At 41.9% G+C, this 23,690-nt stretch overlaps 1 protein-coding gene across 3 annotated transcripts in view; it reads left to right on the forward strand.

The window, feature by feature from the left end:
* vps13d (vacuolar protein sorting 13 homolog D) overlaps positions 1-23,690 on the forward strand; it is a 115,203-nt gene that overhangs the window by 57,827 nt on the left and 33,686 nt on the right. For 2 of the 3 annotated variants that reach the window (XM_019349809.2, XM_019349808.2), the window contains exons 30-58: positions 1,189-1,413; positions 1,500-1,798; positions 3,828-3,961; positions 4,597-4,752; positions 5,439-5,625; positions 6,196-6,270; positions 6,351-6,551; positions 6,993-7,082; positions 8,222-8,362; positions 8,462-8,587; positions 9,263-9,337; positions 11,541-11,643; positions 11,901-12,053; positions 12,447-12,582; positions 12,711-12,758; positions 13,215-13,365; positions 13,549-13,765; positions 13,850-14,100; positions 14,187-14,378; positions 14,472-14,598; positions 14,720-14,862; positions 15,229-15,359; positions 15,768-15,943; positions 17,735-17,858; positions 18,633-18,868; positions 18,952-19,054; positions 20,975-21,132; positions 21,259-21,367; positions 21,464-21,634. In XM_019349809.2, the coding sequence (XP_019205354.1) occupies positions 1,189-1,413; positions 1,500-1,798; positions 3,828-3,961; positions 4,597-4,752; positions 5,439-5,625; positions 6,196-6,270; positions 6,351-6,551; positions 6,993-7,082; positions 8,222-8,362; positions 8,462-8,587; positions 9,263-9,337; positions 11,541-11,643; positions 11,901-12,053; positions 12,447-12,582; positions 12,711-12,758; positions 13,215-13,365; positions 13,549-13,765; positions 13,850-14,100; positions 14,187-14,378; positions 14,472-14,598; positions 14,720-14,862; positions 15,229-15,359; positions 15,768-15,943; positions 17,735-17,858; positions 18,633-18,868; positions 18,952-19,054; positions 20,975-21,132; positions 21,259-21,367; positions 21,464-21,634 (4,438 nt within the window). The remainder of the gene's footprint in view (positions 1-1,188; positions 1,414-1,499; positions 1,799-3,827; positions 3,962-4,596; positions 4,753-5,438; positions 5,626-6,195; positions 6,271-6,350; positions 6,552-6,992; positions 7,083-8,221; positions 8,363-8,461; positions 8,588-9,262; positions 9,338-11,540; positions 11,644-11,900; positions 12,054-12,446; positions 12,583-12,710; positions 12,759-13,214; positions 13,366-13,548; positions 13,766-13,849; positions 14,101-14,186; positions 14,379-14,471; positions 14,599-14,719; positions 14,863-15,228; positions 15,360-15,767; positions 15,944-17,734; positions 17,859-18,632; positions 18,869-18,951; positions 19,055-20,974; positions 21,133-21,258; positions 21,368-21,463; positions 21,635-23,690) is intronic. The other variant, XM_019349810.2, reaches the window with a different exon arrangement.

The raw sequence follows: 23,690 nt of genomic DNA on the forward strand, positions 1-23,690 counted from the left end.
ATTTCATTGCTTGTGTGGATTGTATGGCTTGTTACCACATCTATTAAGAAATTCATGTCAATAGCACGTTTAGACATATATTTACTTAGAAAATCAGTGTGGGGTTAAATACTTATTTTACCTACTGTAGATTTCCTGCTATGCTTGGGATCATTGTCCTGCTGAATGACCCGGTTTAATTCAAGCTTTTATCTGTGGGAGACGAGGCCTCACATTTGACCCTAGAATTTTTGGTATTGAGATTCTGTAGACATGTTAGTTTGTTTGCCATTTTGGACACATGACAATGTGGGATCAAGAGAACCCACATTCTCTAAGCTTGTGTAACCTCAGTTACACAGTCCACGCAGCCTGACCAGTTACGCTCTGAGCTGAAGTGAAACTGAGGGTGCCTCAAACTGGAAATGGAGACTGTTTGTCTTCAGAGTAAATGCTGTGCCTTATGAACCGTGTTGGCTGCAGCACCAAGGCACAACTTTTATTTTGAGATTAATCTTCTTCATTTGTGGTTTGCGTCACTCTTTCTTAAGATGTACTACTGCTCAACTCGTAGTTTGCAGACAAACGTGAAAAACTACAGCAACTGTGGCAGTCTGCTAGCAATCAAATCAAACACTTGGAGGTTTTCTGGTACAATACCTTCTTTGCATTCAAGGTCACCTACCAAAAGCCAGAAACCTCCAGAAACCTCCAAAAACCTCTGCCAGCCAGTGGGGGAATAGACATTTTTCCCTAGCAAGTGGTGCTTTTATCATGTCTAATATAGTGGACAGTTCTTGAGCTATGTGCACGGATGGTTCATGGTCTCCATACTTAGTGACTGCAAGTGACTGCAATCTAGCCCGTCACTGCTCTAGCATTAAGCTAACAGTTGGCATGAGGTGTGCTGATATGCTGTATTTGGTTTTCTCCAAACGTGGCACTGTGCATTATAGCCAAACGTCTCCACAGAATTTTATATCATTTGGTATTGTTTTAGTTTGTGCACCAAGAAGAAATGGAAGGTATATGTCTTCTTTGATTTCCTACAAACATTAGCTAAAAGTTGCAACTTGGGTTTGGTCATCTAATATTCGATGGATGAAATACTGTGGTGGTGTTCGAGGGATTTAAAGTGGTAATTTTTTTTTTACAGGGGAGTCTGAAACTATTCCATTTCACCCTTTTGTTTTTATTTTTCTTGCAAAGGTTCGACTTCCTTAAATCAAAGCTGCTCTTTGAGAGTTTCTCTAATGGATCCAAGTCTGTCAACCTGGTGTCTCATTCCCTGCTGGCATATGACACTCGATACACCGGGTTAAATAAAAGAGCTGGTGAAGATGATGGGACAAGGCACAATGTATTTGATTGCATTCTCCAGGCATCCAAAACAGGCGCTAACCGGGCATCCTTACAGCTTGAACTGCATTATAGGTAACACTGGAGAACATCTTTGAACTGGAAGAAGTGGACATTCTAGATAATGTTAGTCACATACATTATGATCCCCCTTTCTGCAGATCCACACGTGAGTCTTCCAGCTTCACAGTGGTCCTCAATAACCTCAGGGTCTTTCTGATCTTTGACTGGGTCCAGCTGGTAGGGGACTTCCTGCAGAAGCCGACTGAGAAGATACCCAGTGATGCCAGACATCATCAGCGCTGGCCTAGTAACACTAGCACAGATTCAGGTTCTAGTACCATGGCCAGCACAATAGGAACTGTTATGCCAAAGACGGTCAAGAGTGGGGTAGTCACCAAGAGGTCCACGGTGTCAGTCACCCAGGAACGCTGCCTTGAGATCAAGATCAACGTCACAGGTCAGAGATGAAGAACAAAGAAAGAAAACTGTGTGTGCTCTTATATTGAAAAGTAGTCAAAGTGTAGCTGTTGGGATACCAAAATGTAGCTTAAACCTCAGATTACAGTGTCTACACACAGTACTGTAACTAATGCTACTAGCAGTCTAACAGAACCTTTTTTTTTTAAGATTTTATTTTTTACTTGACTTCAAAAATACTTCCATTTAGCAGTTGTATTTTCACTGCAACTACAAATGAAAACAGCTGTAATGAAAAATGATTGGTTTTTCTTCTGGAAGACACTCATTATATGGAGCTAACGACTTCATAAGGCTTTTATGTTTTTCTTTTTTTGTCACAGTCCTTTAGTGCTTGTGAAATATTGGGAAAAGATTGCTTGGTCTGTCACAGTCAGGTTTGCTGAGTTTGTAAGTTTGCCCACCAGTAAAGAAATGATCAGTCTATAATTTCATTGGTAGGTTTATTTGAACAGTGAGAGACAGAAAAAATCCAGAAAAATGCATTTCAAACAAGTTGTAAATTAATTTGTATTTTGAAGGAAATAAGTATTTGATCCCCCATCAATCTGCAAGATTTCTGGCTCCCAGGTGTATTTTATACAGGTAACAAGTTGACATTGGGAGCCTTCTCAACTCGTTACCTGTATAAAAGACAGCTGTCCATAGAAGCAGTCAATCGATCCAGATTCCAAACTCTGCACCATGGCCAAGACTAAAGAGTTTTCCACAGATGTCAGGGACAAGATTGTGGACCTACACAAGGCTGGAATGGACTTCAAGACTGCCTCAAAGCAGCTGGGTGCGAAGGTGACAATGGTGCAATTATTTGCATATGGAAGAAACATAAAATAACTGCCAGTCTTCCTTGGTCTGGAGCTCCACACAAGATCACCTCGTGGAGTTTCAATGATAATAAGAACGGTGAGGAACCAGCCCAGAACTATTCGGAAGGAACTTGTCAATGATCACAAGACAGCTGGGACCATAGTCGCCAAGAAAACAGTTGGTAACACACTAGGCAGTGAAGGACTGAAATCCTGCCGTGCTCACAAGGTCCCCCTGCCCAAAATCGAGCTATTTGGCATCAACTCAACTTGCCATGTTTGGAGGAGGAAGAATGATGTCAATGACCCCAAGAACATCATCCCCACCGTCAAACATGGAGGTAGAAATATGCTTTGGGGGTGTTTTTCTGCCAAGGGGACAGAACAACTGCATCACATCAAAGGGAGGATGGATGGGGCTGTGTAGCACCAAATCTTGGTGAGAACCACCTTTCTTTAGCCAGGGCATCAAAAATGGGTCGTGGGTGGGTATTCCAGCATGACAATGATCCAAAACACACAGCCAAGGATTTGCTCAAGAAGAAGAAAATCCCCCCTGAGATGTGTGCAATACTTGTGGCCAACTACAAGACACGTCTGACCTCTGTGATTACCAACAAAGTACTAAAGCACGTTTTGCAAAGGGATCAAATATTTATTTCCTTCATGAAGATGCCAATTAACTTGTAACTTTGTCGAAATGCATTTTTCTGGATTTTTTGGTTATTGTTCTGTCTCTCACTGTTCAAATAAACCACTGAAATTATAGACTGATCATTTCTTTGTTAGTGGGCAAACTTACAAAATCAGCTGTATACCCTATCTCCTTTACGTGACCTGCTGTATTTCTCTCACGATCTTCATGCACAACTTAGTTGCTGTATACACTTCCATTTTAAAATGCTATGTTATTAACAATTATGTTGCATTGTGTTAAAAAACAGGACTTGCACATCAGGCAGTCACTGGTCAGACAACTAAAAACTTTTTTTTAAAATTTATAGTTAAAAAAAAAAATCACATATATTAACTTACATGTCCCTGAAGTTGAGCCTGAGAAAAGTATATTTGCATAACTTTTCATCTCCTGCATTTGTAAATTATGCCAGGGCCTACTCAGAAATATTTTGGGTTATCCTAAAATACCTGACCTGCATATTTTACTGAGTTTGCCATTTTAAATATTTGCCGTTTGGTGTACAGGAACAGAGTTTGTGGTTGTGGAGGATTCATCCTGCCTGGATACCAATGCCATCATTTTAAAAGGCACCACTGTCCTTACCTACAAACCCCGTCTGCTGGACCGACCCTTCTCTGGCAGCCTGGCAGGAATAGAGGTGACAGCTGAGACTGCTAGTTGTAGTACTGCTGCTGATTTATCACATTTCCTTTACTCAGTTCAAAGAGATGATGTTTAAAAATGAAAACACATTAAATGATCTAATTGTGGTATTACTATTATGGCTCTACCAAAAAGTTCATCTGGACATAGCGCTTTCAGTGGAGAAGCGTTTCATCACTTATCCACCCATCAAGTGTGACGTCCATTATTTATTTAACAGTCCAAGTCAAAGAGGCCATTTGCATGAAAAGGGAAATACAATCTCTGAATCGAGGAGGGGGCCTGAGGGTACATCTTTCGCCATCTTACAATGCTGTGATTGCAGCTATTCCCCAACTCTCTGTGAATGGTACTCATGGCCATTGATCAGTTGAGATTGATCAATGGTCTTTGATCAGTATTTGCTGATCAATGGTCATGATGCATATTAATGGTCAAGAAATGACCTCACAGCCCATTGTTAGTCAGCAGTGCTAGTTTCAGTCAATATACAAATGTTCTGTTTATAATGATGAGGAAACCTGCATTCAGCTGAAACTGCAGAAGTCACTTGGATGAGTTAGTAGGTTAGCATATGAAAACTGCTATCAACTTCAACTCCTTTGATTCTGAGGAATTTTGTGATGCCAGGTATTCTCATGTCGGCTGGGCAGCGAGCAGGAAACTGCACTCTCCATCATCGACCCGGTCAATATCCAGCTGGAGCTGTGTGGGAGCCCCACATACCAAAGCAGTTCAGGTCTATTGGACGCCTTCAATGTAGAGGACATCCCACCGCTGCTGGAGGTTAGAGGTTTACAATCAACCTGTGTACAGTAAACTAAGGTCGGGGGTTACTTGCAAGTTCAACATATTTTTAAAAGAGACATAGGATAAGATATTGCATTATATTGGCAGGACGCCGCGAGGATTATGAAGAAAGCCTTGCTGTCCAGGCTGCCTGTTAGTGCATAGAAATGGACATGATTCAAGTTTAATGACAAATGGCTTTGGAATAATGATTACACTTGGTGATTAAAGCTGGTAACTGGAAATGCACATGAAGCTAACTGTACTTGTGGGAAAATCTATTACAAACAATGGGAAAATACCCAGATTCCTTTCAGATTATTATATTTTTGGACACTTTCCTTAAACTCAACTCCACCTTTTCTGCCTCTATGTCAATAAAATTGAATTCACATATCATTTCCAATCATTGTTTATTTTTTGTTAATGTTTGATAGCTTCAACTAGTAACTACATAAGTTTGTGAAAATATTATCAATGAGGCTGAGCATGGCTGGTAAAGACTAGTACTGCGATTGAGGTTTCAGAATTTGTCTTATTATAGTTTTGTCATTAAATAGTTGAAGTTGGAAGACATACGTTAAAAAGCTTTGAAAGCAGATATGCAGTATTTCCCAGTATTTCTTCACAGAATGTAACATTATTGGATTACCTAGTTAGCTTTGGATCTGATATTCTGGCAGATTCAGTTTCCAGCCCTAGACATCCGTCTGTCCTACAACGACATACAGCTCTTCTTGGCCATCACCAAGTCTCTCCCTACTGCGAGTGCCCCACTGCCTCATGTCTCTGACACCACTGCTCCCCCCACCAAAGGAGCCAGCCCTGCACCCAAAGACATCTTCAGGCAGAAGACTGAGTCACTTATAGGTATGCTGTACTGATTTGTAAGTCTTCATAGATCAACATTTTTGAGAACATAATGCCTTTAAGTTTCTTGAAAACATTTCATCCAGCAAGCTTCTTCAGTTCTAAGGTCAAATGGTGGAGGGTCCCAGATTTTAAGCCCTATGGGAGTGTCCCCAAGAGGGACAAGGACCCCCTATTGATCCTCTGCCTAATCACACTAAGCCAAGGTGTGAAAACAGGTGTGGGTCACAATCAGCCATGGTTTTGGGTGAACCCACTGTGAAGCCTAGCCCCACCCTATCATGTGATTTCCTGAGGTCAAATGGCCCAGGATGTGAGTGGGCATTAAGGCTGGAACTCTCCACCAGTTGCTATTAGAACTGAAGAAGCTTCTTGGATGAGAGGTGAAACATCTTCAAGGAAACTTAAAGAAGTCCACATGCTTTTCTTTCCAAGCTCCTTAGACCAGTTTGCATGTATATGTATACTTTTTTACATTATTAACTCATTCCTGAGTTTTTAGATTGTATTTTTAGTTGCACTGATTACTGAATATATGCTGTTATTCCACTAAAATATGTTTCTCCTCAGAGGGTCAGCTAACCCACTTAGAAGACCTTGGTTTCAGGAAGGAGGACTGCAAAACAGCCCTGATCCACTGTAAAGGTGAGTGAGACTATTAAAACTGGAAGTAGATGAAATGCTCTGTGAAAACCTTCGTAAAAATCCAATTGTTTGTCCATCAGGTCAGCTGGATCAAGCTGCAACATGGCTGCTGGAGAATGCTGAGAATATAGCAGGTCATCCTCGAGCCAGGGCTAACTCTGGGACCAGCAGCCACTCAGCTCCTTTGTCAGGAGTGGAGGTGAAGGCTGATAGCATCTGCATCTGTTTCATCGATGACTGCCTGGACTGTGACATACCGCTGGCAGAGCTAACCTTTTCCAGTAAGTCTCTCTAAATAATGGTTGTTACCAAAGACATTTAAAATTGATTAGCCAGCATCCAGTAGTTTAAGCTCAAGTGGCATATTTTAATCTTACCTCAGCAACCATTTATTAGATTCAGTTAGAAGTTACTGTTCTTGTGCCCACTAGTGTGGGCTGTTGTAAATTCTGGTCATTTAAAATCAGGGCTAGTTTCACATAACTGCCTCGTCCTAGTGCAAATTTTCTCCCTGAATCTTCAAACAGTCAAAGACCAAAACAAATAATGTTGGAAAACAAAATTGAAAGCACTTCTTTTATATTACTAGAGGAAATACTTTAGTGTTGGAAATTTTAGACCTTAATCATAAGATAAACAGGTAAGCACCTTTAACTTCACTAAATCCAATGAACAGCATCCACCTGTTTCTCAGCCTGATCTCAGAGTCTTTGTTATTAAAGGGCTTTACGTGCTGCAGCGCATTGGTTCCATCCAAGAAGGCAACGCTAGCTTCACTCTGTCTGGAGACTACTACAACCGAGAGCTGTCAGGTAATAGGATTTACTTACTGCATGTTTACACCATATGGTGAACATTCTTTGTTTCCTATATCTGTGTTTATGCAGATTAATCAAATAATACTTTTGCTTACAAAAAGAGTGTCTCAGTAGACTTTTACAATGGCATTATAAAATGTATTAGGATGTTTCACAACAGAGTTCAGAACTCTCTCTGTCTAGAGAGACATAGAGAGAATATATATGTGTGAAAAACGTGTTTACTTATTTTACAGCCATTAGAAAAACAACAGCTCATTTTCATGTTGTCAGCAGCTTTGTATAACAGAATCATGTACACCACGGTCAACAAAGTGAGTCATGTCAAGATCAGCCACTGTAGGCAGGCCAGGCCTCTTCTACTGTCACTGCACATTGTACCCACAGGGGGGCACTGAGGCCTAGTGGAGGACCCTAAGAGTCCATTAGGGCGCAGTTCTAAAGGTATAGAGCACAGGCGTTGAACTCCAGGCCTCAAGGGCTGGTGCCCTGTAGGTTTTAGATGTGTCCTAGATCCAACACAGCTGATTTAAATGGCTAAACGACCTCCTCAGCATGTCTTGAAGTTCTCCAGAAACCTGGTAATGAACTAATCATTTGATTCAGGTGTGTTGACCCAGGGTGAGATCTAAAACCTGCAGGACACCGGGGCCTGGAGTTCGACACTTCTGGTATAGAGCTACAGCCTCCAAAGCTCATCCTCCTCTCTGATCTGAGAAACTCAGATTCCTTCTGGCTGCTCTTTTTAAGCAGCTCTTTAAAATGGGCACGTTCCTGACAACAGAATGCTCTGAATGCAAAACCAAGATTTGTGAATTATATTCTGTAAATGAGAGGAAAACATTCATCCACCCAACCATCCATCTATCGAGGAACAAGGGCCTGACTTTAACATTGTTCCTGAGATGAGAGAAGCGACATCCACACACAGTCCTACCTTATAGAGGAAAGGTATAACAGAAGAATATAGAGAGCCAAGAGTTGCTATAAACTTTGACATAATGTTAGATAGGCAGAAATAGGAGCATCAGTTCAGGCAGTATTTAGCTCTAAAAAATAAGAAGAAATGAATACTAACATGATACTGCATACTACACAGTGTTTTGCTAAGTTAATCTCTGTGTGCGTGCCAGGCTGGGAGCCCTTTATTGAGCCCTGGCCCTGCATCCTTTCGTGGCAGCAGCAGGCCGCTGGTCGTCTCCATCCTCCACGTCTTAAGATGGGGATTCGAGCCAAGCAGAGACTGGACATCAACATCACTTCTGTCCTGCTGGGTAAGTAAGGAAGGTCTTTCACACAGTGTTTCCAGTTACAGTGTTAAAATTGTCCCACATGGCAGACCTGTGGCTCATGTGTATGTCTGGACTTTTCAGAACAATACACCACCACCAAGAGCTCCTGGATAGCTGACTACTGTAATGAGGAGGACCAGGCCCCCCAGACTTCGCCCCCCATGCCCTGGATAGGCTCTTCAGTTGATCCACCCAGCTTTGGACAAAGTAAGTTACAGCAAATCGGTAACAACTAATACGTGTCTGTGAACTCTAGAACTGTTTTTTAATGTGTAAAAGAGAAAATCCAAAAACCTAAAATCACCTGAATAATAAAGTCACCGTTTCAATTGTCATCAGCACTATTATCAGTGCAATGCTAACACTGCAAGACAAGCTGCGTGACATTTCCAGTCTTGTAATTTTGTAAAGCTGAATGAACAGTTAAATTGTGTTCTTTGAACAGTTTTTATTTGTATTGTCAGCTCAGACCTTCCTTACTTACCCAGCAGGACAGTAAGATTGTTGCCAGGGTAAGAAAACAGAAGCCCGCCTGTTACCTTAGTTTAGAAGCTGGTCAAGCGCTGGTTGGTTATCCTGTGAGACACTCGGTTGATAAGCTGCTCTCTTCTAAAGAAAACACTTAAGCTGCCATTCTCTTTCTTTAGTTAGCTTTTCCTTCAATACATTTCAAAGAGCCAGTCACAAAGTCGCTCACATTATCCCCAGCTGCTAGATTTTTCTGCTCCCTCACTTGAATAAGATGGGAATCATCTACTTGAGTGTTGGTTGGGAGAGGATTTTCAGTGCAGTGCTGGTGTTCTTGTTTGAAGGATGACACTAACCCTCTTGTGTGTTCCCTCTGCATGTGTCTCTGTTTCAACTATCTGTCTCTACTATCAGGTGCGCCTCTTGCTCACCTTAGAACTAGGAGCACAGCCAGCTTGACTTGCCTCGAGCAGCAGATTCATTCCAGAGGTACAGTTCAGAGTTAAGCCACCGACTCAGCCTCCTCAGTAGCATCAGTACCACAGTTAGGGATTTTTTTTTAAACTACTGGAGCGCTGGTTAGGTTCTTGTTTTGCATGCCTGTCCCTTTTAGGAACCACATACCCCATGTGTTTCCACTGGTACACAAAGCCAGCTTTTTCCTAAGCTCTGCAGACCTTTTGTTCTTCTGTGTAGTCTCTTTAGTTCAGTACTTGTAATTCGCGTTACTACTTGAACTAAACCTGTGAAGTTGAATTGTAGCTGACCTGATGTCAGCATCGTCATCATTTAAAAGGCACCTGCTTCATGCTGGGAACCTATTTTAGGTACTAAACCCAAACTGTTTGTGCTCAAAATTGCCACAAGTTGTTTAGAAGTGAGAACAAAATGACTTCTGTTGGCTAGCCTCACTTCATCCATTGATCTGTCCATCTGTTTTCTTAACTGTTTGAGCCTATCCCAGTCATAGGGCGAGAGGCAGGTGCACCTTGGACAGGTCCCCGGGCTATTACAGAGCTAACACTGACAGGCAGAATCATATTCTCAGCTGCAGGCTGCCAGTCACCAGTTACCCCAACCCAATGTCTTCGGACTGTGGGAAAAAGCTGTCGTACCCAAACAACACAGAACATGCAAAGCTGGCCGATGGGTTTGAATCTTCTCATCACTGCATCACAGTTTGTTGTGTGTTCCCTTATTATACTAGGCTCACTCAGATTCTTACTAGCACCAAAATGATCATACTCTATAAATTATGTCTGATATCAGTATTAAAAATGCCAAACTACAGACAAAAACAACAAAGAAGCCGACTTACAGCAAAGCCGCTCCATCTGTTCATTCTCTCTCACTCTCTTTTCTCCTCATGTCTGCAACCTAAAGCTTTTAAATAAAAAAAATGTGGTGTTTCCATCTTCTAAGTGAGTATTGTTAAGTTTGTGTTACCAAGTGAAATGCAATACTTCGTGCATTTCAGTCTCTGGTTGTGGATGAACTGCTAAAACCTGTCCTGGATGTTAAACTCTTGTGCTTGCACATATCATTCCTTTTGGCAATTGATCATTAATTATTAATAGTGTACTCACACAGGGGAAAAAAAAAAAACAACCTGCATACAAAGAAATAGGAATGACTTGGAATGGAAAAAAATGTCAAAATGTCAACATTTACAGCTCTTTACCAAAAAATGTTAAAAAAAAAAAAAAAGCTATTTGAGTCTAACATGAAATGACTATGAGCAGATATAAAATTATCATTTAAATCTGTGTGAAGACAACAGAATGGGGGCTTGAACATAAAAAATAATTCTAATAATTCTAAAGTGGATTTTTTTAAATGAACAAATAAAGGTAAATTTAAATTTTATACTTTTAAAAATAAATCCACAGATAAAATCGAACTTTGATACACGCGAGTTTGATTTTCCTCTCTGACATGTCTCCTTTGCTTATGATTCACTGATTCCTTTAAACAGTCATAGATCTTCACACTCTGGAAATCACTGATTGGAGACAGAGGTGTGACTAAAAGTACTGTGAGCAGAGTCAGCTTGACTTCAGCAGCAGATTCATTCTGTTGTGCAATCAACTTGTGATCTCCCTGCCTTTCAAGTGAATGCTTTGAAGACCATTGCAGTTAGTTGCCGTTGTCAAAGCCTCAAAAAACAGGGATAAAAATGGCAATAAGACTGAGTTAGTCAAGGTCAAGGTGGCATATGCAATCAGTTAACAGAGATAACAGCAATTAACTGTGATAACTCTCAAAGCTGCTGCCGTCTAAAGACTACAGATTTCATTTCATTAATGACAAGCACTCTACCATGAGCACCTGCTGGAACATACATTTCTCCTGAACAGGATGACTCCATTGCCTTCTCAGTATCTGTGAACAGACTGTTAGTATTCTAAAGCCACTGTCTTCACTGTAGTTATCATTTACAGTGAAGACAGTGCTCATCAGCACCCCCATCTGCTCAGCAGCGCTACAAACATTACTGGAAGGATTCAAACTAATCCTGCAGTTTATATTAGGATGAACCATTTTCAGTATTATGTGTTTTATTTATATATATTTAATTTTATTGTTATCCTTTCCGTTCCCTATTCTCATCCGTCATCCACGTACACCTGCTATCTGTCTGTCTGTCTATGTATATGTATATATACAATTCTTTTAATTCTGTTTCTATCAGATGTCAAGTTGTCTAAGAAGAGGCAGCCCTTTGTCCCCTATGCTCTACGCAACCATACAGGATGTACTATGTGGTTTGCCACTATGACTACAACACCCACCAGGTAAGTGTAACCATAACGATCTTCATGTATGCAATCTGCAGAAACACCATGTTTCATAGAAATGAACTGCCAACAAGTGAACAGTGAATGTTCTCTGACAGCGCTGTTAATGCTGAGTGTATGTACATCAGTTTGCTAACACCACAGCTTTCTCAGTTTGGTTTTAATATGTATGAAGCGTGAATTTACACAGCAAGGAATTGCCTCAGCTACGAAGAATAGACAAGTACCTGAAGCTCTTTACATGTTTCCCACAGGGTAGCACTCTCCCACAGCAGTAGTGCAGACTCCATTTCTGATGTCCACAGTTCAGGATCTGATGACAGCCACAATGTGAGCCAGTGGAGAGAGGTGCTGCCTGGGGAGGAGATTCCCTTTGAGTTCGAGGCCCATGAGAAACTCCGTCATCGGTACTGCTCGGCTTCACGTAGCATCCAGTGACTTGGTTGACTGTCTTAACCTTTATTCCTCCTGGTGTGATGATTTGTGATAACACAGCAGGTTAACTGTGCTATAAATAAGCAGCTGTCTGAAATTAAGATGTTGTCAAGAAGCTGTCTGCTTTGCTCAAATGATGATATGCAAGAAGAATCTGAATGATATTTGCTTAATATAAAGCATTTCACATTTGCCTTTTTACTTAAAAGAAAACTGTCAGTACATTAACAGGGTGAATAGCAATTTGGTTGAGGTAAATGTTACAAGAACATCTCCATCCAGCCTGATGCAGCTCATATTATTAGATGGTTCATCTCTATAGAGCTATGGGCCCTTACTGTGTGTCACTGCCTTTTTCAATACAGACACACTCATGAGCTGAAACTGCACCAGCTGCTGGTTCGTGTATGTGGATGGGAGCAAGTGAAGCCGGTGTCTGTGGACAAAGTGGGCATTTTCTTTCGTTATGCAGCTCCAGACAGGAGCAGCTCTTCCAACACTGTGAGCGCAACTCAAAAACAGAATTCATATTAGTAATGCTAAGGTTTTCTGCCTTCTAGGGTCAGATGATTTTTTGTTGTTCTTTTTTTTTCATCTTAAACATTTTTTGCTCCTTTACTTTCCCACAGGTCGGCAGCCCTATTAGCAGGACCAACATTATCCACCCACACGTTTACGTAAGTATGCCACATCTTGTTTCCAGATTAGTGAACAGCAGAGAAAGCAAGCATTTTGAAGAGAGTCTAAAGCTACGGTAACAACTTAATGCTTGTTACGCAGCAGGAAATCAGACTGTGAAGAAACAGCTCTGTCAGTCTTTAGTCTAGTCAGGTTTTTCACAGTTTTCAAATGACTTGCAACAAATAGCAGCCCAATATAATACATGACAAAGGATGATCTAGTATAATGTACCTTGTACATTGTTGATTATCATCTAAAACTACAAATCAAAAAAATTAAGTTCAGTGGAGTTAAAAGGACAAAGAAGCTGAAGACAAACTTACTGCATTTGTCAAAGTAATTACAAAAGTTCTAAGCTGTTCTCAGAAGTTAAGAGACTCTGAGTGTGAAGCGATGGATGGCTTTGACGTGACTGTTGCTAATAATACACCTTATACTTAATGGGTCCTCAGTTCTCTGCCCTGCCTCCTGTGAGAGTGGTCTTCTCCATCACAATGGAGGGCAGTGCCAGGAAGGTGGTCACAGTCCGCTCTGCCCTCATGGTCAAGAACCGACTGGATGTTCCTATGGAGGTCAGACTGGATAGCCCCTCCGCGCCTGACAGTAAGACGCTGCTCAATTTCCCATCTACTGTAGGGTCATTTATTCTATCAACCATCCAATCAACCACTGATTTATCCTATTTTTAAATTATGTTTTATTGTATGCAGTTTAGCTCATTCTATTTTATTTTCTTGTCTTCTGTTAAATCCTTCTATTTGTTTGTGCGACTGTGTGTTTTGACAGAACCAGTAGTGTTGCCTCCAATCCTGCCTGGCCAGGCCTTGGCAGTCCCCCTCCACTTGACCTCCTGGCGGCTGCAGTCTCGGCCTAAAGGCCTGGGTTTGTTCTTCTGTAAGGTTCCTATCCACTGGACCACGGTGGAGCGGCCTGGAGAGATCAGCAGCAGTAAGAGGGAGTGTCAGTCAGCAGACTTTGATGACAGCCTCAAGCACAGCTTCAGGTATATGTGGTCAAACATTTTTGCTCTTTCTTCTCGTCTCACCTGCGCTCGATAGCATTCTTTTTGTTTCCCCATGTCTTGCAGGTTTTGCGTGGTCATAAAAAAGGAGAACTACCCAGACCAGCAGCCTGCCAACAAATACGTTTCTGGCAGTACAAAGCAAATCTATCGACAGCCAGGGCACACGGTCTACCTTCTGCCTACCATGGTGCTGGCCAATTTGCTGCCCTGTGACATCAGCTACTACATTAAAGGAATGTCCATTAAAGGCTCACTGAAGCCGGGAAAAGAGGCTGTGCTCCATGCTGCTGACACCTCACAGAACATGGAGCTGGGTGAGCATTAGCCAAACATCAGCTGGTGTTTATGTCATAAAGTTTTAATCTCAGTCTCCATGTTGATGATGTGCATCCTTCTCTAGGAGTCCTGCTGGAGAACTTCCCTGTGTGTAAAGAGCTGCTGATTCCGCCGGGAACTCAGAACTATGTAGTACGCATGCGCCTGTATGACACCAACAAACGTCTTCTTTGTCTCACCATTCGGATCATTTTACGAGCACAGGGAGCATTAAAAATCTTGATTTCTGCCCCCTACTGGCTTATCAACAAGACTGGTAATGTTTTTTGAACGCAATAGTTACTCTGATTTTTAAAAGCAAATACTTTCCCGGAAGCTTCTGTTCCCTAAAGCCAGTTTTATCCCTCAGGTCTGCCATTAATTTTCCGTCAGGACAATACCAAGACTGATGCAGCAGGCCAGTTTGAGGAGCACGAGCTGGCCCGTAGCCTCAGCCCATTGCTCTTCTGCTACACCGACAAGGAACAGCCTGCTATGTAAGTGTGTGTCATAAACAACAGGGATTCCACAGTAAGCCTCAAGTTCTACCCAGCAGGAGCAGAATTTGATTCCTTCATTCTTACTTTCTATTTATTTCCCCATCTATAATGATCCCAGGTGTACAATGCGGATTGGTAAAGGAATCCATCCAGATGGAATTCCTGGCTGGTGTCAAGGCTTCTCCCTGGATGGAGGAAGTGGAGTCAGAGCAGTCAAAGTGATCCAACATGGAAACAGGCCTGGCCTCATCTACAACATCGGCAAGTTGGTCTATTCACAACCGGTGTTAGCCGAATGATTGAATGATGTGTGGCAGATTTTATCATAGTATGTTCGTGACCTCTCTGGATGATTTGCTGTCAGTGCTGATGCAACAAATTCATGGTTACATTTTAGATGAGTTAATATTTGTCCTCTAATCGTTTTCTTAGTATTCTCCCTCATTTTTTGGATCCGTTTTGAGTTATTTTGTGCCTTGTAAATGGTGGTCTTTTGCCCTGATTCTATAGTTCTGTGCAACAAAGATCTTTCTCCAGCTCTTAAATGTCGCCCGTTAAAGCACGCTCTTCTCACTACCCCAAAATATAATGACAGTTCATTAACTGTTCCCTGTCTCACTGACACAGGTATCAGTGTGCGCAAAGGAAAAGGACGCTATAGAGACACACACATCGTAACCTTTGCTCCACGCTACCTGCTGGACAACCGATCTACACACAAACTGGCCTTTGCTCAGAGAGAATTTGCAAGAGGAAAGGTGAAAGAAACTCTGGATAATACTTATTTTATTTTTTAGTTCTTGTGCACAGGTGTTTTAGAGTAGTGGCACCTTAGAGTGAGGCAGAGATCTTTGTTTCATACTCCTCTCTATCATTCCCTGTCTTTACTCTTTACTCTGACCTGTAAAGATACGATACGCAAACAGGAAAAAAAACTCGATAAAAAAAAATCCTGTCCCTACATAAACAAACCAACCAGGTTCAGTGCTTGACATCCCTGTCACTCTGGACTTTTACTTTTAACTAAAAGTAAAAGGTGACTAAAACAGTGCTTCTTTTTGCTTTTCTGGTTGGTAACTAAGTAAATAATGAAAGATAAATAAAGTAATAAAGTGATTCCAGGGAACCAGTATTCCCATAACAACAAATATTCATGTGTGTCCTAGGGTACGGCCAACCCGGATGGTTACATCTCCACCCTGCCAGGCTCCAGCGTTGTCTTTCACTGGCCGCGAAATGACTATGACCAACTGCTATGTGTGCGCTTCATGGACATCCCCAATTGCACATGGTCAGGAGGCTTTGAGGTTAACAAACCCAAGTCTTTTCATGTAAATATGAGGTGAGCTCCTACTGTATGCAGACACATTAATCTTTTAGTAAATGTCCATGTTGTCTTTCCGTGATGCCAAAGTCCCTCTAGAAGAAGCATGTTTCCTTACTCAGCAGCCAGCTTGATGAAATTTACATGCAGTTATTTAAAGAAGTTGCCATTTCTATTCAAGTGTAGCGCGGCCTCTAAAGGAAAAATTCAAAAGCTGAAATGATATACTACTGTGGAATTCCTATGTGAATGTGTAGTCTGGATTATTTGATTGCCATGTCCCGCTCTCATCTGTGTCTGCTATGACGTGATTAGGTCAGGTCATGGCAGACAAATTCATGATAAACAGCTCCATCTGTCACTTGATGAGGTGTTTCGAATGTTGCATTGAAAGCAATCTTTTTACTGGCTGTAAAACTTTTTTTCTCATGAATTTTGTTTCTCTGATAATCTGAGAGAATATTTTATGGATAAAATCTCTTAAATCTTGAGATTTCATTTTCACCCAGGTGTCATCCACATAGCCGAGCCAATGACAATGACCAGGGTAGGATAACAAAGCCCTGTTTTTCCACTTCTTCCATGTACAAGTTGCCACAATGGCTGAAACTGGGGAGCCCATGGTTAATTAATGGACTTCTTTGAGTAGTTTTGTAGGAATGAGGTCTAAAAGACACGTTGATGGTTTGGAGGAAATAATTATTGAAGTTAACTCAGAAAGACCAATTGGAGAAAAGACTAGATAATGTAGATAATATTACATCTGTGAGATGATTATGAGTAATTTTTTTCTCTAAGGATTAAAATTTTATTTGTGAAGAAGTTCATGAAGTCATTACTAGTTAATGTTAAAGGGATTGTTGGCTCAGTAGAGCTCTGACTGTTTGTCAGCCTGGCTACAGTGCTGAAGAGAAACCTGGGGTTGTTCTTATTTTCTTCAATCAGTGAAGAATAGTAAGATGTTCTGGCTTTGCGGAGGGCTTTCTTATAAAGCAGCAAACTATTTCTCCAGGCTAAATGATGATCCTCTAAATTTGTGACACGCCATTTCCTCTCCAGCTTACGAGTTATCTGCTTTAGGCTACGTGTTTGAGAATTATACCACGGAGTCAGGTACTTCGGATTTGAGACCTTAGTTTTCACAGGAGCTACAGTATCCAGAGTCGTATGTAGTGAGGATGTAAAATTATCAACAAGATAATCGACCTCTGTTGGAGTAGCGTTCAGATAGCTGCTCTGCTCTATGTTGGTACAGGGCATTGAAGATGATAACAGTGGGTGGATTATAATCTTAAACTTAGTTACAGCACTTTCAGAAAGACATCTACGGAATGGGGGACAGTTAGTGAATAACGAAGAAGGTTAGTAAGGAAAAAGTGAGTTTAGCTATGAAGAGTGGAAAAGTGGTTCGTGTAAATACCTACACAGGTAGGAAGATGTCTCGGAAAAAAGGACAGTGAATGTTTTACTGAGATTGTTTTTCACAATCTTGGAAATTGAAAGAAATGTGCTGGTATCAATTTTCAAGAACAATGGTGGTGTGTAGAGCTGAGTGCAAGTTAGAGAGATGGTTTGCACATGTGCAACTGAGAGATGGTGGATACAATAGACAAAGGATGTTGAAGATGGAGCTGCCAGGCAGGAGGAAACCTCAGAGACAATTCATAAATGTAGTGAAGGAGGACATGAGAGGGTTGATGAGACAGAGAAGGATACTAGGGAGCAGGTGTTACAGACAGACAAACAGAAAGATATTTCACAATATTGTAATGTATTTATTTGATTTTATTTGTATCTTATTTTAAAAAGGGACACACTGGGGAATTGTTTCTTCCTACGGACAGAGATTACCCTGAAGGGAGCCACCTACCAGATCTCCTTTACTGACACTGACCAGCTGCCTCCTCCTTTCCGCATTGACAACACCTCTGAGGTTAGCCCTAACTGTCAGGTGCTTCTGTTTTAGTCAGATAAACAACACCTGTACCCAAATCACTGGACTCGCTGAAGTCTTTCCTCTGTCTTTGACATACACACATCCACTGTTAGCTCTCTTAGAAAGACAAAATGACATGCTTTGGTAGAAGTTCAGTAATGGTAAACTTATGTACCACTCTTCTACTCTCAGCACTCTGTGTGCTTTTTTTTTTTTTTTTTACACATTTCACAAAACTTTATCAATTCCAAAGGAAATTCTTGCATCATGTGGTTGGCTGCTTCCACAAACAATAAAATAAAACATTCACTCTTTAAAAAAAAAATGATAATAATACAAGCCTCACACAATCAAACACCCATTTATGTACTTTATTCTGAACCTGAGTGCTTTTGTCTAACGTTCACGCACACTGTCACACGTTAGGTAAACCAACGGTTCAGTAACTTGCCCAAGGATACTTTAATGTGCAGACTAGAATAGCTTCTGATTGGTAAACCAGATGCTCTACCTTCTGTAATGGATAGTATACTAGAGACAAAGGGTCTTATTATTAATTTGGAACTTTTGGGGCGTTGTACTGAGAGGAATTCAGAATCTTTTTTTTAAGATCCATAGCAGTTATGGTCTGGTTATTTGTTATTTCTTATCTTTTTATGTCCTTTACATGCAAAAGTGTCTGGGTTGGCTTTGTTATCTGTTACACGTCTTCAGTAAAAATGAAAGACAAATGGAGCATTAGAATAAACTCCTTTGTTTTAATTGTTGCAGGTGCCTATTCAATTCTGGCAGCACGGTGTAGTTGACATGCAGCTGCACACTGAGGTGAAGCCAGGCGCAGTGCTAGACTATGCCTGTGATGAGCCTACATTGCCCCCGTGCCTCATACTCACTGTGAAGGGAGCTGGATCTTCTGAGGTCACAGCTGACATGAACTTCTTCCGAGAATACAACAAACTCTACTACGAGAACTTCATCTACATCGCAGCCACGCACACTTTCTCACAGTATGGCTGAAGGAATTAAAAAGGACATCATTTTCTTTGTTTTCCTTTTTTTAAAAGTTCAAAGGTTCATTTTGTATCTGCAGGACTGTCGAGAGAAGACTTGTTGGGAAGAAGTGTTTGGTGAGCTGTGCTGAACTGGTTTTAGATGTGGACACTAAGACTCAGAGGGTCATCCTGAGGAAGAAGGTAGTATATTTGTTAGATTATACATTGTTAAATGTAAAACAGAATGCACTGATTTACAAGTAATTTAAGATAGCGATGTAATTGATTTATTTATTGGTTATTACCTTTATTTAACCATAAAGCTTCACTGAGATAAAATCTCTTCTTCATGGGAGACCTGGCCAGGTTAGCGGCCATATAAACTCAAAACATCTCAAAAAGGCAATGAATGCAATAGAAAAAGACAAGAGCTACAATATGACGTAGATCCACTTTCCCACAACATAAGACTAATGGCCTCCCAAGAAAAACGTCCAAGTCTCCTCCATCACATTGCTTGTGATGAAATTTAAAACTACCAATAGATGTAGTCAAGATATTTAATATGTCCAGTGTGTCCTGGGTCTGGGTGTCTTCCCAATGGGACATGCCCAGAACATCTCCCCCAAGATGCATCCTATTTAGATGCCTGAACCATCTGAACTGGCTCCTTTCAATGTGGAGGAGTAGCAGATCTACTCTGAACCCCTCCCGAATTGCTAAGCTTCTCCCCCTGGCTTTAAGGGAGGGCCAGCCACCCTTTAGAGAAAGCTCATCCAGCATCCAAGATCTAATTCTTCCAGTCACTAGCACTTGTCTATAGGTGAGTGTAGCAACTTGGATTGACCGGTAAATCGAAGGTTTTTCTTTTACGCTCAGCTCTCTCTTCACCACCATGGACCGTTACAACGTCCGCATAACAGCAGCCGCAGCCCCAGTCCATCTGTCAACCTCCCCTCTCCCTCCACTTGTGAACAAGACCCCAAGATACTTAAACGTCCCCACTTGGGGCAGCAACTCATCCCTGGCCTGGAGTGGGAACTCCACCCTTTTTTGCCCGAGGACCATGGCCTCCTCTCAGCTCTGGAGGAGCTCATTTTCAATTCCTGCCTGTTCACACTTGGCTCCAAACCTCTCCAGTGCGGCCTTGGTTAGCTTGTGGGACTTTGGAGGCAGCTAATGGATACCAGGATGATAAGTCGTATGCCGCTCAGGCAGTGGCTGAAGCAAAAATTCAGGTCTGGAAGGAGTTTGGTGAGGATAAAGACTTTTGGATTGCATTGAAGCAATTCTGGCAAACCATCAGGCGACTCAGGAGGGGAAAGCGGTGCTCTTCCCACATTGTTTACTGTTCAGGTGAGGTGCTGTTTCTTTAACTAAGGATATTGTCCGACGGTGGAAGGAATACTTCGAGGACCCCCTTAATTACATTGACACGCCCTCCGAAGAGGAAACTTCAGTCTGGGGACGAAGGGGACAACTCATCCATCACTTGGTGTTAGATCACTGAGGCAGTTAAACAGCTTCTTGTTGGCAAGAGGCCCTGGGGCGGATGACGGTGGTACCTCCAGACTGGCAGACTGGGGTGGTGGTTCCCATCTTTTAAAATGGAGACCGAAGGGTGTGCTCCAACTATAGGGGGATCGCACTCCTCAGCCTCTAGACATTTACTAGACAATTAACTGCATCCCTCTGAGTATTCTGGTGGTGCTTCTGGAGCATGAGGTGTCCGGCCTATTGCTTCTATCCATTTGGTCCTTATACAACCGTGCAACAGCTTGAATCTCCAGTAATAGGTGCCCACTTTTAAAAATGGTCAATTTGCTAATACCACACTTTGAATACTACCTGGAATTGTGTTAACGCATTCATCTGTGTGCAGATGAAAGTAGCAACCCAGCAGCAAAACTTGCCATCAACTCAAGTTTTATTTTGAAACAAAAAAGGTTTTTTGGGCATGTGTCAGGCTGATCAGAAAACCTGTTGCCATTATCTTTTCCTCTGTGTGTGTGTGTGTGTGTGTGTGTGTGTGTGTGTGAGAGAGAGAGAGAGAGAGGGAAAAAAAAAGAAAGGAAAGTGATAAAAAGTATAATCATTCTGTATACATGGATTATTGTGCAGGAGCCAGGGAAGCGCTCCCAGCTGTGGAGGATGACTGGGACTGGCATGCTTTGTCATGAAGGTTCATCTCCACCACAGAGCAAACCAGCTCAGCCACGCCCACTGGACTCCTCTCTTGTACTGGACATCGCTGGACTTGCAGCTGTTAGCGACAACAGGTTTGTTCTCTGCAGCTCAAGAATTCTCTCTCAGGAGTAATTTTCAGTAATTTAATGACCCCAGACCATAAGCTGAGATGAACTCTGGGTGTAAAAAGTATTTCTTTGCCTGTCTACCTCTCCCAGCTTTGAGCCACTGATGCTGAGGAGGCCAGACTCACGACGCAGCACCACCCAGACATGGTACTTCAGCTCAGGCATGCTGACCTGTGGCCTACCTCGACTGGTAGTACAGGTAGGTGCACCACTAGCTTAGCATATTATTGTGCTTGTCTTTTTCCTTTCATGATTTTCTTCAGTTTTACACTATTCGGTGACTGGTACTCTCCAGGTGAAAGGTGGGGTTGCCGGCCTGTATGATGGAGCAGAGGTGGTGCTAGGACCAGATTCTGGACTTCTGGAGCCTAGTCTTGAGCAGCAGTTCATCAACCAGAAGATGAGGCCGGGTTCTGGGGTTCTGTCAGTCCAGGTGCTGCCAGATGGACCCACACGTGTCTTACAGGTGAAAAACCCAAAACAAGAAGGTCTAAAGAAATGACAAAAAGCTGCTCTTAAAGGATTGTTTTGACAAATAAAAAACACAGCAATTACAAACAGTTTCATCTAACAGGCTCTTCAAAATAATAAATAAGAAAATGCATTCTCCTACCCTTTGTTCATCTTAAAAGGTCACACCAATAGTTTAACCTGCTTGTTTGTTGTAGTTTGTTGTTGTTTTACCTGGTTTACTAGAAACCACAACGTACCAGGGAGTTATCAATCTTTTCTTCCCTACATGGCAAACTCGCCTACCCTGTAGATTAGGTGCAGTACTCTGTTTTCAAGCTACAGGTACTTGAAAACAGGTAGCTTGTTTTAGAATCTTTAACATACTGTTATCAGTGGGAGAAACGTTTCATCACTTATCCAAGTGTCTTCTTCAGTCTCAGCTGACTGCAGGTTTCCACAGCCTTATAAACACTACATTTGCACAATGAATAAAACTAACACCACTTGCAAAAGAGGAGCGGATCCGACAGAGACTTACAATGCAGCCAGAAGAGAGAAGGATGCCACACCGAAGGGAACAAGTGGGTGAAAAATATGTCTAACAGACAAGTCATCCAAGCAGAGAAAAGCAAAAGGGTTGAACTTTGCTGTGACACAGAAACAAATCCCTCTAGTGGAACTGATCACAGCCACAGAAACAGCAACATTGCAGACGTGGAAGCAAAGCAACTGTGGACAAAAGTTTCGGCCTGTCTCAGCAATGCAGCACCCCCAGCGTCCAACATCCAATCGCCTGTATGATCAACCTCACCAAGGATTGGGTCCCCCAACACAAACAGAGTAATATAGTGTACACTGTTAAGTGCCAGGAGAATTGCCATGATGTATACATCGGGCAAACCAAACAACCTCTGGCGAGGCAGATGGCACAACACACAAAAGAGCTAACTTGTCAGGCCAGGACTCTGAGGTCTATCTTCACCACAGTGGACACTCTTTCAATGATGAGGATGTACACATCCTGGACAGGGAGGAATACTGGTTTGAGTGGGGAGTCAAGGAGGCCATTTAAATGAAAAGGGAAAGACCATCTCTGAATCGAGGAGGGGGCCTAAGGGTACATCTGTCACCATCTTACAATGCTGTGATTGCAGCCATTCCCCAACTCTCTGTGAGTGGTCAGTGACCAGTAGGGATGGGTATTGATAAGATTTTCACGATTCCGATTCCATTTTCGATTCTGTTTAACGATTCGATTCTTTATCGATTCTCTTATCGATTCTTTTTAGAAAGGAGAACACTAAGGTCGATTAGCTTAGAACTTTGTTTTATATCTTCTCTTTAAACCAGATAGAAATTTAGGAGTAACATGGCCTTACAAACCCAACAGTGAGATCTTAAGAGATCCACAGCCTACGGCTCTTCAATGGGGTGTCACAGGGTCCCCAGGAAAAAAAATTGTAAATGTAAAATAATAAAATAAATATTCTTCTGTAGCAATATCAAAGTATAACATAAATTATTCTGTAGCAATTACACAAGAATATCCAGTAATATCCCTGCCTACAATTAAACACATTCACTTACTGAAAATCGGGGGCATCTGCTGTGGCAAATGGGTGCAAGCCTTTGACCACAAACTTAGTCACTGCTCGGTGACATTCGTCTATCCTGGCCTGAAAGGAGACACTACCGGTAGACTGCAGCGAGAGCTCCTGGCATCTGAGCCAGCTGGACTCTGTCTGTCTCTCTCATCATGGTCGCCTAAATGCAGCGCACAGTAATGGCAGATCGTGCTAACATAATATGCACTGTTAGTTGCTGCTGGGTTGAGATTCACGAGTCCGGAGCGGAATTAAAAACACGACATTCATTTAAGGTTATGGCGTGTTTTGTGAGCAAATGCTTTTGCATATTCGTAGTGTTTCCTCCTTTAAATGAAATATCTACTTTGCAAGTATTGCAAGTTGCCCTGTTGTCATCCGTTCTCGTAAAGTATAACCAAACTTTTTAGCGTTTGAGCTGCTTAGGCGGCATGTTTCCTGCCAGGTAAATGACACTCCGCAACG

This window comes from Oreochromis niloticus, linkage group LG20 (assembly GCF_001858045.2).
Source record: "Oreochromis niloticus isolate F11D_XX linkage group LG20, O_niloticus_UMD_NMBU, whole genome shotgun sequence".
NCBI lineage: Eukaryota > Metazoa > Chordata > Actinopteri > Cichliformes > Cichlidae > Oreochromis > Oreochromis niloticus.